The 15,216-nt window shown below is 42.3% G+C and overlaps 1 protein-coding gene across 1 annotated transcript; it reads right to left on the reverse strand.

The window, feature by feature from the left end:
• Positions 1 to 8,966: 8,966 nt before the first annotated feature.
• Positions 8,967 to 14,455, reverse strand: LOC143474614 (homeodomain-interacting protein kinase 1-like). The gene is made up of 11 exons (XM_076972112.1): positions 14,222 to 14,455; positions 12,732 to 13,096; positions 11,934 to 12,057; positions 11,137 to 11,256; positions 10,951 to 11,037; positions 10,480 to 10,661; positions 9,924 to 10,137; positions 9,664 to 9,761; positions 9,395 to 9,543; positions 9,183 to 9,302; positions 8,967 to 8,992 (listed from the first exon to the last, which is right to left on the reverse strand). The coding sequence occupies exons 1-11, from the start codon at positions 14,453 to 14,455 to the stop codon at positions 8,967 to 8,969; spliced, it is 1,719 nt and encodes a 572-aa protein (XP_076828227.1).
• Positions 14,456 to 15,216: the final 761 nt, after the last annotated feature.

Here is a 15,216-nt window from a genome sequence, read left to right on the forward strand (position 1 = left end):
AAGTCTCTTAATGTCTCCTATGGCAGGCTGCGTCCCCACCATGATCTCTTCCAACTTTGAAATCCACGGATGTGCTCCATCTTGAAGAGTAGGCAACTTCTCAAGTATGTCTGACATATCAGTATTCTGCCAGGGCTTGTACTCCATACTCTGCCCTCGAATGATGACTGGACACATCTTCTCAGGTCGCTTCCCTTTTCTTGAGCGCAATACATATTTCGCTTCTGATCTTAGGGAGCCTTGTCGCTCAACCTCCCTTGAGGCTCTCCTCTTATCTTCTTTTGTCCCAGTACTAGATGCTTCCAGACAAGACCCTCTTGAATATGAAGAACTCCTACACTCAATATCTCCATCACTGTCTCCATTCTCACTTTCATTTGAACTTTCATCTTCTGAATCTTCTTTCCTCCACATTCTGTTTCCCTTCCTTTCCGCTCTTTCCAGCATTCTTCTGACCTCAGGGTCATATCCACCCCTGACTTCCTCCAGGTCACTTTCATCATCTTCAGAAACCATCTTCTTAACCTTCATTTTACCCTTAGTTTCTAGACTTACCATTTTCTTCTTGCTTTTAGAACTTGGATACATCTTGATAATTGTCTCTGCTTGTCCAGTTTCTATTATTTTATCATCTTCATCTCTGACATTATAGACGCCTTCTTGACTGATCACTGGGAGCTGAGGATAGATTTCCTTAAACTTCACTTCCTTCTCATAGGGAGGGGGCTTCTTTACCAGATCCGTGTGAGAGAAAGGTGTCTCTATTTCTGACGTCAGCCGTTCAGTTTCTCTTTCACTTTTTGCTATATCTTCTGCACTTCTTTCTCTCTTTTCCTTTGCAACGTTTATCATCTTCTGTCCTTCCTTTTCAAACAACTGAAGAAACTCAAGCTCTGCATGTCTCTTCTCTTTGCGGTGTTTACCTTTCCTACCCTTCTTTTGTCCTGCCTTGTATGTGGACACAAGCACTTGCATTGTTTTGATCACATCCGGGTTAAGAGTCCCCTCCAGTGGCCATGGTTGATCTATATCAGGCCAACGCTTATTCCATTTCTCTGACATCTTTGCAATACCTTTAACTAAAGGATTATTCTTCTGTACTACATCAACAGGTGTAAGTACTTTTACCGTTTTTCTGTCCTTTTCCGACATTGCAACAGCTCCCTTAATTCCCTTATTATTATTCCCTTATAATTATTTAATTTAATTATTTAAATTTATTTATGTACTTATTTATTAATCTTCCTTTTTTCAATAAGTTTTTATAACTAATCAATTTATTAAATTTATTTATCACTATTTTGCTGCAATCTAAGAGAAAAAGAATACAATTTGCCAACTCCAGAGGAATCAAACCACATTAATGTACATTCACAATACTGGTCACTCCCAATCACTCTATCAAACTGTAAATAAAAGTACTTCAAATATCCTAGAAAGAAAAACAACCCCAAGGGAAAAGCATAGACTCCAGCTACAGACCAACTATCACCAATGGTATTCTCATCATATAAACCATATAAACACAAATGGATCTCCAATACAACTCAAATAAGAAGTAACCATGCATAGAGATAAACTCTCACCTACAACTCCTTACAGAGTCTAAATCAAAGTAGCCTCAAGTAACTAAAGCATCAACTAGTCAATCTGTTGCCAAGATTTGTTCTATAAAAAAAAACTACACAGCATGTAGTATCTTACATACACAGAACAAGAGATGCCTCTATTAAACCCCAAACTGAAAATTTTCCTTTAACAGCTTAAATGTGAGACTGGACTAGATATATCAACATTAGTGACTTTAAATGATTATACACATATATATTCAGGAAGCAGGTATTGGTCAAAAAGTTTGTCAATAGACACACTGGCCTTTGTCAGGCTGGAGTTAGCAGACCTCAAGCAGTGGCCCCTCCTCCTTCTCCTTCTCTGACACACACACCATGAACAAACAAAGGAACAGACCAGAGTTTTAATGTCTCAACACTCTGAGCAGCACAGTTCACACCAAGTTATCTTCCAACACGCATATCATATGTCTACCAAATGTCCATCTCAATTAAAGTTCTATACCATACATGAAAAACTTCATTTTATTTTATTTTACTCCAAAAACAAAATGTTTCTCTATGCTGGTGCACACAAATGATCCTCCCTGATCTTTCTTTCAAAGAATAAATGTCCTTCTTTGGGGGCTCATATAATTTACTCAAATATCCTACGTCCACTCAAAAGAGGCTCATAGATTTTAACAAAGTCCCTGGAAAGAGGCTCATAAGTTCTCATCTTTATTCATAGTCCTCTTTCCGAAGGCTCATGCATTTTTATTTATTTATTAATTATTTATTTTTTAACAACTCAAGTCCCCCAAAAAGGCTCATAAATTTTCTATATCATATATAACTCAACTACTAACATTTATATAGGCCTTTATTTAATATAAAATCATATAATCCATGGAAACCAACTCACTCATCTTCTCACACACCTCTGGCATTCCACCAAGATATGCACACACACAGAGACCAACTCAGCTCGCACACACAAACAAACAGACACCCAGGCAAAGGGACAACTCTCCCTCTAAGCACAAAACAACTCTCAACCCTAAACCAGGTATAAACTTACAAACCACTAAATCTCAAACACTCAGAGTCGACTCATTCATACACTTCCCTATAGCATGCTTTATAGCCGCTCCTTTTCCCATTTATCTTTTCTCTTACATTAAAAATTTTTGCTACCATATGAGGTGTAGACAATTCAAATGTCAGGCTGCTTCGAACACAGCTCGTCAGCTAATGTTGAGTGGGAACCTACAATGAATCTTAATGCTACACCACCAGTTCCATTGAACTGACCTGAAACTCACCTAGTGACTTTCCAGGATTTTGGCCCATCTAACATCGCCTCCCAGAGGGCTTTAAACCAAATCTGCGGCTTTTCCTTTAACTTTTAACCTTTAACTCTTAAACTCATTTCTCATTATCTCTTTACCTTTTCCTCTTTAATCCTCTATTTATGGTTATTATTAGCCAATTGCCCTGGGCCCAGGGTTACCACTAGTCTCTTTACTTTTAACCAAATCAGACTATATCACAAAGCCAACTTTCATGCAGTGACTAATGTACACATGTCTTACTGTTAAGAAGTCAAGGGCCCAAACAACTTACTCTCGCATGGTGTTATTTAGCACACTGTTATCATTACTAGTTACGCTATTCTACACTTAAACCATTTCCTATTCTTTACTTCAACTTTAAACCTTTATCTTCACTATTTCCCATTCATCTCTATTCCCATATTTCAACATATGCACCACCATAATCCCCAAATTTAGAACCCCAATTTAAAACGGAGAGTTTCTCTAACAGCAACACAGCATGGCACATAAATGATTCTTCTCGGTGCAACTAGACAGCAACCACACAACAGCCCCTACGAACAAACCAACACCCAAAACACGTGAGAAACCAGCTCACCCGTTTGCCGGCTTGGTGCAGGAATAATTGCGCAGAGGTCGTCAGCAGCGCTGTCAGTCACAACACAGTCCCATCTGGGGTGCCAACTCTTGAGGTGTATTCTTCTTCTCTAGCAATGCTGTGATGATGAATGAAGAAGTCTCCGCCGACACTGTCTTAGTTGTCAATAATAAGTTTATTGTAAAAAAGAACAGCATCAAATCAAGCACCATGGTCTTGCTTGAGAGAGGTCTCGGGCCAATTGTGAATCTCCTCTCTCGAACACTGCAAATCTACCCATATTTATATGCGAGTTACACAAAGGAGGTCTGATGCCCCTCACATCTGTAAACTCTATCATACATAAAGAAAAAGAAAAGCGAGTAGGGTGAGAAAGGGCCCACCAGACCTTTGACCCCTGAACTAGGGCCCCTTTTCCCCTAAACCAAAAAACATATGTAAACCACATTCTTCCCATTTGTTCAGCCCAACTCATCATAAGAAAAGAGAAATGAATTTTAAACCAGTTACAATTTAAACTTAAACACCACATAATGTATTACATAGGCACAGACACTACACTCTAAAGCAAGGTCTTCTGCAGGAGTGAGGGCTGCTACAGGAGGCCCACCACCAGCAGCAGCAGTAGCAGTTTTCTTTCTGGTTGCTAAAATATTTTATATAGTTATTTAATATGGTGTTTTACCTTTTCCTGCACATTGGACTAATCAACTGTACTTACCATTTTGGAGTATATTTTTATATTTCACCTTGACCTGCTGCCACGTTCTCTTAACCCTGCTCATGTTACTTTTAAATCAGGAAATTATTATTAACATTATTAATTTACTATAACACTTTTAAAATGCCAATGAATGGATTAAATTACACTACCGTTCAAAAGTTTGGGGTCACTTAGAAATGTTCTTATTTTTTAAAGAAAAGCAGTTTTTTTTTCAATTTAGCTAACATTAAATGCATCAAAAATACACTCTATACATTATTAATGTGGTAAATGACTATTCTAGCTGCTGTAAACATCTGGTTTTTAATGCAATATCTACATAGATGTATGGAGACCCATTTCCAACAACCATCACTCCAGTGTTCTAATGGTACATTGTGTTTGCTAACTCTGTAAGGAGGCTATTGGATATTTAGAAAACCCTTGAAAACCCTTGTGCAAGTAGGTTAGCACAACTGAAAACAGTTTTGCTGATTAGAGAAGCTATAAAACTGACCTTCCTTTGAGCTAGTTGAGAATCTGGAGCATTACAATTGTTGGTTCGATTAAAATCACAAAATGGCCAGAAAAAAACAACTTTCAATTGAAACTCGACAGTCTATTCTTGTTCTGAGAAATGAAGTCTATTCCATGCGAGACATTGCCAAGAAACTGAAGATTTCCTACAATGGTGTGTACTACTCCCTTCAGAGGAGAGCACAGACAGGCTCTAACCAGAGTAGAAGGAGAAGTGGAAGGCCCCGCTGCACAATTGAGCAAGAAGACAAGTACATTAGAGTCTCAGGTTTGAGAAATCGACGCCTCACAGGTCTTCAACTGGCAGCTTCATTAAATAGTACCCGCAAAACGCCAGTGTCAACATCTACAGTGAAGAGGCGACTCCGGGATGCTGGCCTTCAGGGCAGAGTGGCAAAGAAAAAGATTAATATGGGCAAAATAACACAGACATTGGACAGAGGAAGATTGGAAAAAGTGTTATGGACAGATGAATCAAAGTTTGAGGTGTTTGGATCACACAGACGAACATTTGTGAGACGCAGAACAACTGAAAAGATGCTGGAAGAGTGCCTGACACCATCTGTCAAACATGGTGGAGGTAATGTGATGGTCTGGGGTTGCTTTGGTGCTGGTAAAGTGGCAGATTTGAACAAGGTAAAAGGAATTTTGAATAAGGAAGGCTATCACTCCATTTTGCAACACCATGCCATACCCTGTGGACAGCGCTTGATTGGAGCCAATTTCATCCTGCAACAGGACAATGACCCAAAGCACTCCTCCAAATTATGCACAAACTATTTAGAGAAGAAGCAGGCAGCTGGTGTTTTATCGGTAATGGAGTGGCCAGCGCAGTCACCAGATCTCAACCCCATTGAGCTGTTGTGGGAGCAGCTTGACCGTATGGTACGAAAAAAGTGCCCATTAACCCAATCAAACTTGTGGGAGCGGCTTTTGGAAGCATGGGGTGAGATTTCTCCAGATGACCTCAGCAAATTAACAGCTAGAATGCCAAAGGTCTGCAATGCTGTAATTGCTGCTAAGGGAGCATTCTTTGACGAAAGCAAAGTTTAAAGTAGAAAATTATTTCTACCTTGTCAATGTCTGGACTATATTTCTATTCATTTTGCAACTCATTTGATAAATAAAAGTATGAGATTTCAGGGAAAACACAAAATTGTCTAGGTGACCCCAAACTTTTGAACGGTAGTGTATATGCTCACGCATTTAATCTGTCTGCAATATTATGCCAAGCAGCTTCTCTGGCTTTATTAATACAGGATGTGTTGCCTTTCTTCATAATAACGTGTTTATATTCCTCATAAAGACGTATGAGTAGCTCCTGTTCAGCAGAAGAAAAAAAAAGCTGCTCGTTTCTTCAGCTCTTTCGACATTTTCTTGCCTTTTCGAATATCGATTAGTGAGGCTGTGTAAATACTGTGTGCACGCGCATGATCGCCAATTACAAAAGCCTGGCTTGAATTAGCGGGAATAGGTTGCGTCTGGATTTCGTTAGTGGAACGGAACTAGACGGAAGTGAACTGTTTGGCTAACTCAAGCGAGGCTCACTCTAATAAGCGCCGCTTTCATAAGCTCGCTTCGTGGAATAGCCCCCTGGTCAGCTAACGAGCTATCCAAACGCTAACGCAAATCATCCAGGATAATCCAGTCACATAAGAGGAAATATAATTAACTATACTGATAGGCTACCAAAAAAGTAGGCGTGTCCCGCGTGTCTTTGCTCCCCACCGCAAACTTCAAGGCAACCAATTAACCCTAATAAGTTCAATCTACTTAAAAAACAGAGGTAACTCGTTGCCTCAAAAAAATGAAGTAATGGCTTCTGTCAAAACTAATATAATTGAGTTGTATGGATACAATTCATACTTATATGATTTAAATAGAGTGAACTAATCAAAAGTTGAAATTACTAAATTTACTCAATTTAAAATTACTCAGTTGCTTTTGCTTGTTAATTTAACTTTTGTTGTGATTTTGGATTTGGATCCTTTTGCTTAGCACTAGCATTAGCAACAATATATTTTGCTTACCCTTTAAACATAATATAGGAATTAAATGTAACTATTGTTTTAAATGTGTCCGAGCTGTGAACCCGAGAGAGGGCCTTAGGAAATCATGATGCGTAAGGAGTTTAAACGAGAAGGTGATTGCTCAAGCAGAAGTGGTGAACTAATAATGCTGACATGGGTGAAACATGAATGTATGACATCCTGATGTATGGTGACCTCGGGTCAAGCAGACAGTCCAGAGACAGGAACCATATGTATAAGAGATGTTAGGTTTGGAGACAAAGAGAGAAGTCTTGTTTGTTCGAACAACAATACCATGTAAGGCATAGAAGCAGATCTGTGCTTGGGCGTGGAGAAATCGTATATAAAGACGGCATGTACAAACACTTGTTGGGTCTCTCTGATGTTAGAATGTGAGATCCCCAGAGATATCTCTGTTTTAATAAAGGCATTTTTGCTATTGCTATAATTTTGGTATGTGGTTCCTGCTACAGTATTAATCACTACACAGTTACAAATAACTTAAGAGATACTTATGAGATTTTTTATTATTAATACTTAATTGTTATAATTATTGTAAATGAACTTCACTGACAACACTGGTTTCATAGATATGAACTTGTTTATTATCATTTGGCATCAAATAACATTTTAAACCATTACTGCTTTCAGTCAAAAGCAAAACAGTGTGCTTCATACAAAAGATCAAGTGAATGACAAGACATAGGCTATAACGTGACATGAACAGAGTTTCTATAATAAAGTTATTTTTGAGCAATAAAATGCTTGCTAACGTTAGCAGCAAGCTAGCATTATAAGCAATCTATCCAAATTAATACATTGCTAGCACATGTATAAAGGAGTTAGTTCCTGCCACACAATCTAATTGGTTAAGAACTGCTCCAACCGATCAGATATTTCACCATAACGCCACAGCTGTGATGAAGAATACAATTGTCTTTATTTTGTGTCTGCATTATCACACACTGTTAAAAAGCTTCTCCAAGTCACGTGTTTGCCAAAAGTTTAATAGACACTAATTAGTTCGGCGCCCCACACACAGGACGTATACGGTGTACATGTAATGTCACAGAAATTCAGTGGATAGAATTATTAGTAGGAAGTATCATGTATTGATTTTTTATTGCAAAGGCCCTAATGGGGAAAATACCTTTATATATTTCTAATCTACTTCCATTTCAATCTAATTTATCTTATTTATATAATACAAAATCACAAAATAAGTTGCTCTTAGATAGCCCATTAGAAAGAACAGAGTTGGTCATGGTGAGCGGTGTCGGCCAGAGGAGGATGGGTTCCCCCCCTGAGTCTTGGTTCCTCTCAAGGTTTCTTCCTCATGCAAAAAACTAGGGGAAAATGGCTTTTTCATTGTATGCGCCTTATGTTTGGAATGAGCGTCAAGCTGTCTTAAACCTAGGCTTCTTACCCTCTCTGAAATTGTGTTGTGTATAGAAGTATTGTATGTCATTGTGTATAATTGTTTTGTTCTGCAAATATTGGCCAGGACTCCCTGGGAGAAGAGTTATTGTAACTCAGTGAGATTCCTCCTGGTTGAATAAATGTTAAATAAAAATAAATATATAAAACAGATGATGCATCTGAAATAAACATAATTTAAAAACAAAATACTAAAATAGGCTAAAACAAACAAAAATGGACTAACAAACAAGCAAAAAAGCCCAGACACTGCAGTATTGAAATTCTGTAATAAAGTCATTTTTTTCAGGTAAGAAGAGCCTGCTGAGGGGTAGTTCAAAGTCAAAGTCTACTTTATTGTCAAATCTGTGATACGTGCGGGACATACACAGGATTGAAATTACGTTACTCTCAGACTCCATAGTGCAGCGGTAAACATTTACTTAAAATTAACATTAACTAAAACAGTAAAAAAAGGAATAGTACAATAGTAACGGTAAGTACAATAGTAAAGATAAAAAATATAGCTGAGTTGTTTATATATATAATAAAATAAATAGAGGTCTCTGAAATTTACATTCAAGTAAGTGGCGTATGCAGCAGTAAGTAAACATACTGTATGTGCAAAGTGAATGTATGAGGAATCTGGTGTAATTACGATTAAAGTGAACGTATGCAATGAATTAGAAATATAATGTGCAAATGTAACAGGAGTGCAAATTGAAGAAAGAGCAGGGAGTGAGTTGATCCTCCTGACTGGTGGACTGGTGCCAGGGGGATCTGCCTCCTGAACTGTCATGAGATCACAACAGATCCTGGACCTGTAGGAGGAGCCAAGACACAAAATGGCAGTGAGATATCAATACTCCCAGCTGAACTACTCTCTGGACTACACCTGATGTGCAGCATGTGGATAAGACAACAGAGCGAAGATAAGATTTTCTATGGGGCAGTGTGAAGTGTGACGGCAGCTGCAGCGTGAGAAGGCAAACTGCTCTACAGACGCTCTACCTGGCTCAGAGAGGCTGAAACTTGGAGGACGCGGCTCTGTGTCTCTCGGCGCCGGGCAGGGCTGCTCTGGCAGAAGGCACAACCGAGGTCTTTTTGGACCATCCCGGAGGCCGCGGCGCTCTATTCTATAAGGAGATGCGAGACAGTGATCAACGACTGCGGCCTGTCGACAGAGCCGGAGGGGAGGGAGAGGCAGAGCGCGTGGGACTCACCCGGTGGGATGACCATGGCCAGCGACTTGGGCAGGGTGGCGGCGTTTTCCACAAAGGTGGGCAGGCGCCTGGGGCTGAGCGGGCTGCAGGTGTCCGAGTCCCGCACGGTCACACAGCTGTTGACGTCCACCCGCTTGTTCACGCCGCAGCTAGGGAGGAGTGTTTAAATCCACAAAGTGAGCAAACAGAAGGGTGACCGTTTCAACACAGAGCAAACACAGAGCTCAGAGGCACAGGAGGCGGAGCAAAGGAGTTCGTGGGGAGGGCACCTGGTGGGCAGGATCTTGGCATTGTCCTTGCCCTCGGTGTCGCTGGAGATGGTGATTATTCTGACAGCGGGGTGGAGTGTGTCCGAGATGACGATGGGCTGAGATGGGTGCGTGGCAGAGGACACACACACAACCAACAAACAGGTCACATGTACTTAATGGCAAGACCCTTCAAACATAGCTGAAAAGCACATTTCCGGTGAGTAATTTCTTATCTGAACACCTGCAGTGTTTAATGTGAGCTGTAGGTTTGGGGATACTGGTGCAACACACGACAAGCTTGTGCTGGCAGGCCCACCTGGCTGTGTTGGTCGGGCTGGCTGCTGAAGGTGACTGGAAGGTTGGAGTTGGTGCTGGCCCCCGCCCCCAGCCCCGCCCCCAGCCACGCCCCCACTGCCGAACAGGCCTCTGCTGCCGTCGAAGCCCGTGCACCTCCGCTTACAGATCTCCATGTTCTGGAAGCAAGACTTTACACTGCAAAGTGAGAGAGACAGAGAGTGAGACAGACAACGAGAGTGACACACAGAGTCAGTGAGACAGAAAGAGGTGAGTTACAGCACTGTGCTACAGCAAGTTACAATAAGATGGCGTTCCTTAAAAATAGCTCTTTGGGGTTTTCTTCCATTTGCATGCAACTTTAGTGTGCTTCCAGTTGGAATTCTTAGCTCCTTGTCTGAATACATTTTACACGAAAGAAGCAAATTATGGAGCGCCCAGCCCTGCATAATGATCGACACGCAAACCATCCTGCCCGCGTCGGAGCTGGAACACAGGCTGGACTGTGTGAGACGGAGGGACGGCCCTGTACACACTCACTGTGCACTGTGAGGGTAGTGAGAGAGGTGAGCCATGGTGACGAATGGGTGTTTGAGAGTCTCCAATGGCGTGATCCGTTTCCCTGCGTCCAGCGTCAGCATCTTTTTAAGCAGGTTGATGAACTCCCACCGGTCAGCCTTCTCCACCTGAACGTCTGTGCCTTCCAGAATGGGCATGTTGACCTGCATGGGAGACGAACGGGTAGGTCATATTATGTGCCAGCAGAGGGCGGCGATGTGCCTAAGACGCTGTTTCAGCAGCAACATTGCCGTGTGTTCCTCTGCATTTCACAGGCGCTGTTGTGACTTACATACACTTCTTATTATGACAGCACGAACCCTCGAACCCTTGAACTCAAAACCAAGACCTTGCTCTACATGCTCCACCAGCAGCTGGTGCGCTTTGTTCTTCATTTGCATGTCACAGCAGTGATGCTAAGCGTGCAATAAGGTGTACAAGAGCACAAATAACCTGCTTCATGTCATCGAGACGGTCGAAAATGTATCTCCTGGTCTCTTGGGACTTGACGCCAAGCTCCACCTCATGCTCTAAAGGCGTCTGGGGAACATAGAAGGAGAAAAAACGTTCAGGTGTACTGTCAGGTGCCATTACAGATCTCTTATGAACCGAACACATGGCACAAGAAGGATGGGGGACCTTGAGTCTCCACAGATGGTAGCTGGAGCCAGAGCCCCTGTGGAAGAAGCATCTGGTCTTGGTTCCCGCACTCAGGAGGTTCTCTGCTGGAAGGCCCTGCGTCTGGGAGATGTACCGGATCTGCGGCGACAGCGTACAGGAGGGATGATTTTATGGTATGATGGGATGACTTTATTTTATGTTCATATATTGATCCTGAAGACGAGCTAGCAAAGACAACTACTCTATCCAAACCCTACATGTCCCTACAGCCACAAAGCCACCATGGGTCTGCACCTCTAACACAGTAAGGGCTTCGCTTTCCTAAAACACCTTGCACCAGTCAACCCTGTTGTACTGGGAGCTTCACCTGGACCCATCTTAGAATTCCACTGTCATGCAAACCTGAGATTTTTTTCCCACTGCAAGACAGTATTTCTAGCACTACTGTAAAGAGCTCTTATTAGATTACCAATTATAGCCAGCAAACACATCTCAGGCCTAAAGGGCCCACAGATCACACTCTCAACACATTTGAGTTAATTGTTTTGTTGGTTCCCCAAAAATCATTCATAGTCTCTTCCTTGCCAGTCATTACAGAACAGCTAGCAAGCTGCATAGTTAGAATAAAGGTGGCCATCACTGTTAGCAACTCCACTCTTCTCCCAAACAAGATTTACATCTTTATTACACAGCGAGGAAGTTCTGGAAAGGAGGTGGGAAAGCAGACTCTAAATCAGCGCTGTTCTTCGATGCTTCGTGAATAAAGACAGAAGCGTGAGAAAGGCGAGGTTCGGGTCCGAGGCCCGTTGGCTGACCTGATCGTATTCAGATGCTCCAGGATACAGGGGACAGCCCAGGAAGAGCTCGGCGATGACACAGCCCAGGGACCACATATCGATGGCCTCGCAGAACGGGAGACCCAGGATGATCTCAGGCGATCTGGACCAAAAAGACAAAAACGTCCATCATGACGTTTAGCATGATACTGTGGTTTGTGGTGATTCAAAGGTACTCACTTTAACACAGAGTGATGAATTAATGTGTGAAAATGTAAAAGCTTTAAGAAGTATTTTTTTTACTACCTGAAATATTCTTTTGGTAAATTGGTAGCACAATACTGGCCTGTGCATTACCCATCTACTACTGTAGTGTAACCTGACACTGACACTACACTGACACACTGACACTACATACTGATGTGCTGTTCTCCACTACGTAAATACAGAACAACACTGCCATGGTGTAACTACAATGGAGCAGTGCAGGTACCCTGTACTGATATTACCAAAGCCTGAAGCATAAAACCAACCAAAAAAATATTTTTATGTGTGCTGAGAGCATCTTAACTTCTCAGGCACTGAAGATATTAAGATATTCTTTGGTGTTTGGATAAATGACAACACTTACATGATCCAATTAAAAATACATCACTTATAAATCAAATGGCAATCAAATGCGTTGCAGTTCATCGTAATGCTTATCACAATCTTAATGTGCAGCCGTGTCACCATAGCCATCCACAACGGGCAGTTCACCTCTCAAGCACACTCGAGCGGAAGCGATTCCCACAACCATGCATCTGTTTCCAATATGCCTTAGGCCGTGCCACTCACCGGTAGTATCTGGTCTGCAGGTAGGAGGAGCACACGGCCTTGGAGACGTGGGTGGCGGAGCCGAAGTCGATGACCTTGACCCGGTACGGCTGCCTGACGGGGTCCACCAGCATGATGTTGTCAGGCTTGAGGTCGGTGTGGATCAGGCCCAGACTCTTCATCTTCAGGAGCGCCATGGCCAACTGCTGCACTATGGGCCGGATGCACTTCAGCGGCAGCGGGCTGTGCTTGATGAAGTCCTGCAGGCTCTGCCCCAGCATCTCAAACACCAGGCATAAGTGGTTCCTGTGCTGGAAGCACTCGTACGAGCGAACAATGTTGAACTCGTCTACGTTCTCCTTGTTGAGACGGCTCAGGATGCTCATCTGAGCAGATGGGGGAAGATGGGACAGGCGTTAAGTTATGTGGGCACAGCATTCAAGGGCTAATATGCTACGTAACTTCAATAGCATCAGCCCAGTTACTGCATGGCTCCCTTCAGACATTTACTTTTGCTATATTTGGCAGATGCTCTTTTCCAGAGGGAAATGACCCCTGATCAGTGGCGGCTGGTGCACAAATAATTGAGGGGGGTGTAAACAAATTAAAAACAAATAAAGCAGTCTTATTGCCCTTTATTTATTTGAACATGAATTTTGCCCTAACGTTCTTCAAGTGAATGCTTTGTGAGAAGATTATTTTGTAAAGATAAAACTGAATTTTCTCTCATTTTGTATGAGCTGCTGCTCCAGCCTGCTGATATTCAACATGAACCGATTTACGTTGGAGGTTCGCGCGAGGTGGGCGGAGTCTCGCCCTACGATCACTCGCGAAAATGTATAAACCAGCTTTAACGAACCGCAGCTGACTGACACTACCAACAAGAGTGGGTGTGTCCAACAAGAGTGGGTGTGTCTGAAACCGACCAATTAAACTGCAGCCTCAGATCAGTGCTTGGCAAAAGTTTATGCCTCTCCATGCACTCTCATTAGACCGGTGCCCAGCACACAGGAAGTGTGCACAATGTAAGCAATTAAATACAATTATGTGTTTACACTTTTAATAAATTCAAACATGGCAATTAGACACACAGTGTCACTAAATAATTTCCTCACTATCGCAGTTTATAATGAACTCATTTTAATATCGGAACAATATTAAGGGGGCGGCGCCCCAGCGCCCCATATTGACCAGCCGCCACTGCCCCTGATTACAAATTGCAGTGTTAGCCAATATCAACCTATTACATCTTATTAGAGCAGGAACAAAGCAACATCACAATCAGGGCTACAATTGTGTAACGCGGGAGTACAGGGAGGTACTTGACGTGTGAAAAGAGAAACAAATAAGCCGTGAGAGCACGGTAAAACAATAAACAAAACTTCAGACAGCTGAAACGGATCATTGCTGATTACGTCCCGCAACTCCTGGTGGTAGAGGGAGTGGCAGCCGAGCCAGCCCTGACACATTGATTCTCAAAACCTCTTTTAAATCTACCATAATTTCCCCACCTCGATCAGGCCCTGGCGGGCATAGGCAGGGTGATTTTTCAGGATCTTGATGGCGACAGATTGACTGGTGCCGCGCTTCCAGCACTTGGCCACCTGGCCAAAAGTCCCGCGGCCAAGGAACTCCAGCACCTCGTATCTGTTGGAGGCAGAGCAGAGGACCTCGTGCTGCACTAGACGGTAGTCGTCCATGCTGAGGAAACTGCTGCTTGTAGCCATGGAGTCAAAGTACGCCATGGACCAGGTGGTAGAGATTTAACCAATCTGAATATCTTATTTAGTTATCTGGGTTAACTAACCTCAGAACAAACTTTTTGAATAAAAAGCAGAAGAAAACGACACAGAATTCATTCGTAGTCGACCGTAAATGTTGTTCTGTTTGCACATCACTATGACAACGCGTAATGTAAACTAGCGGTTTCCATGGAAGCTCAATTCGAATTCTACGATTGTGACGTGGTAACAGGCACCACAACGCGCTACGCAGCGCTGCTTTATTAGCATATAAGATCAAATATAAGGTCGATTAATTTCAAAACAATACACAAACCAACAGCACTGTTTTAAATGTGCGTGTTTGGGTAGCCAGCTACAGTTTTGCTTTTTCTCTAATTCGCTCGCTAGCTATTACCTAACCACCCCCCCCCCCCCCCCCCCCCCCCCCAAACGATCACGTTGGCGTATTAATATGTAGTTAAGATATATGCTCGTTTGGGTAGGATTTAATCCAGTAGCTCTACCTTACCTAACAAACTAGCAATATTTTATTTAATGGTAGTTTATTTTCAAAGCACACAATCTTAACGTCTTAATGCACTCTCGAGTTTACCGCTGGAATTACAAGAGGTTGATACATTTCTTATGTATTTGTAACTTATATATTTGTAACGTTATATAAGCGAACCATTCAGTCAAATAGCTATTTGTTGCGAAACGAAACACAGTTCATTTCAAGCATCTTCAAATGCTTTAGCCAATATCCAACACTTTTTTTTTAT

The sequence above is a fragment of the Brachyhypopomus gauderio genome, chromosome 14 (assembly GCF_052324685.1).
Source record: "Brachyhypopomus gauderio isolate BG-103 chromosome 14, BGAUD_0.2, whole genome shotgun sequence".
Lineage (NCBI taxonomy): Eukaryota > Metazoa > Chordata > Actinopteri > Gymnotiformes > Hypopomidae > Brachyhypopomus > Brachyhypopomus gauderio.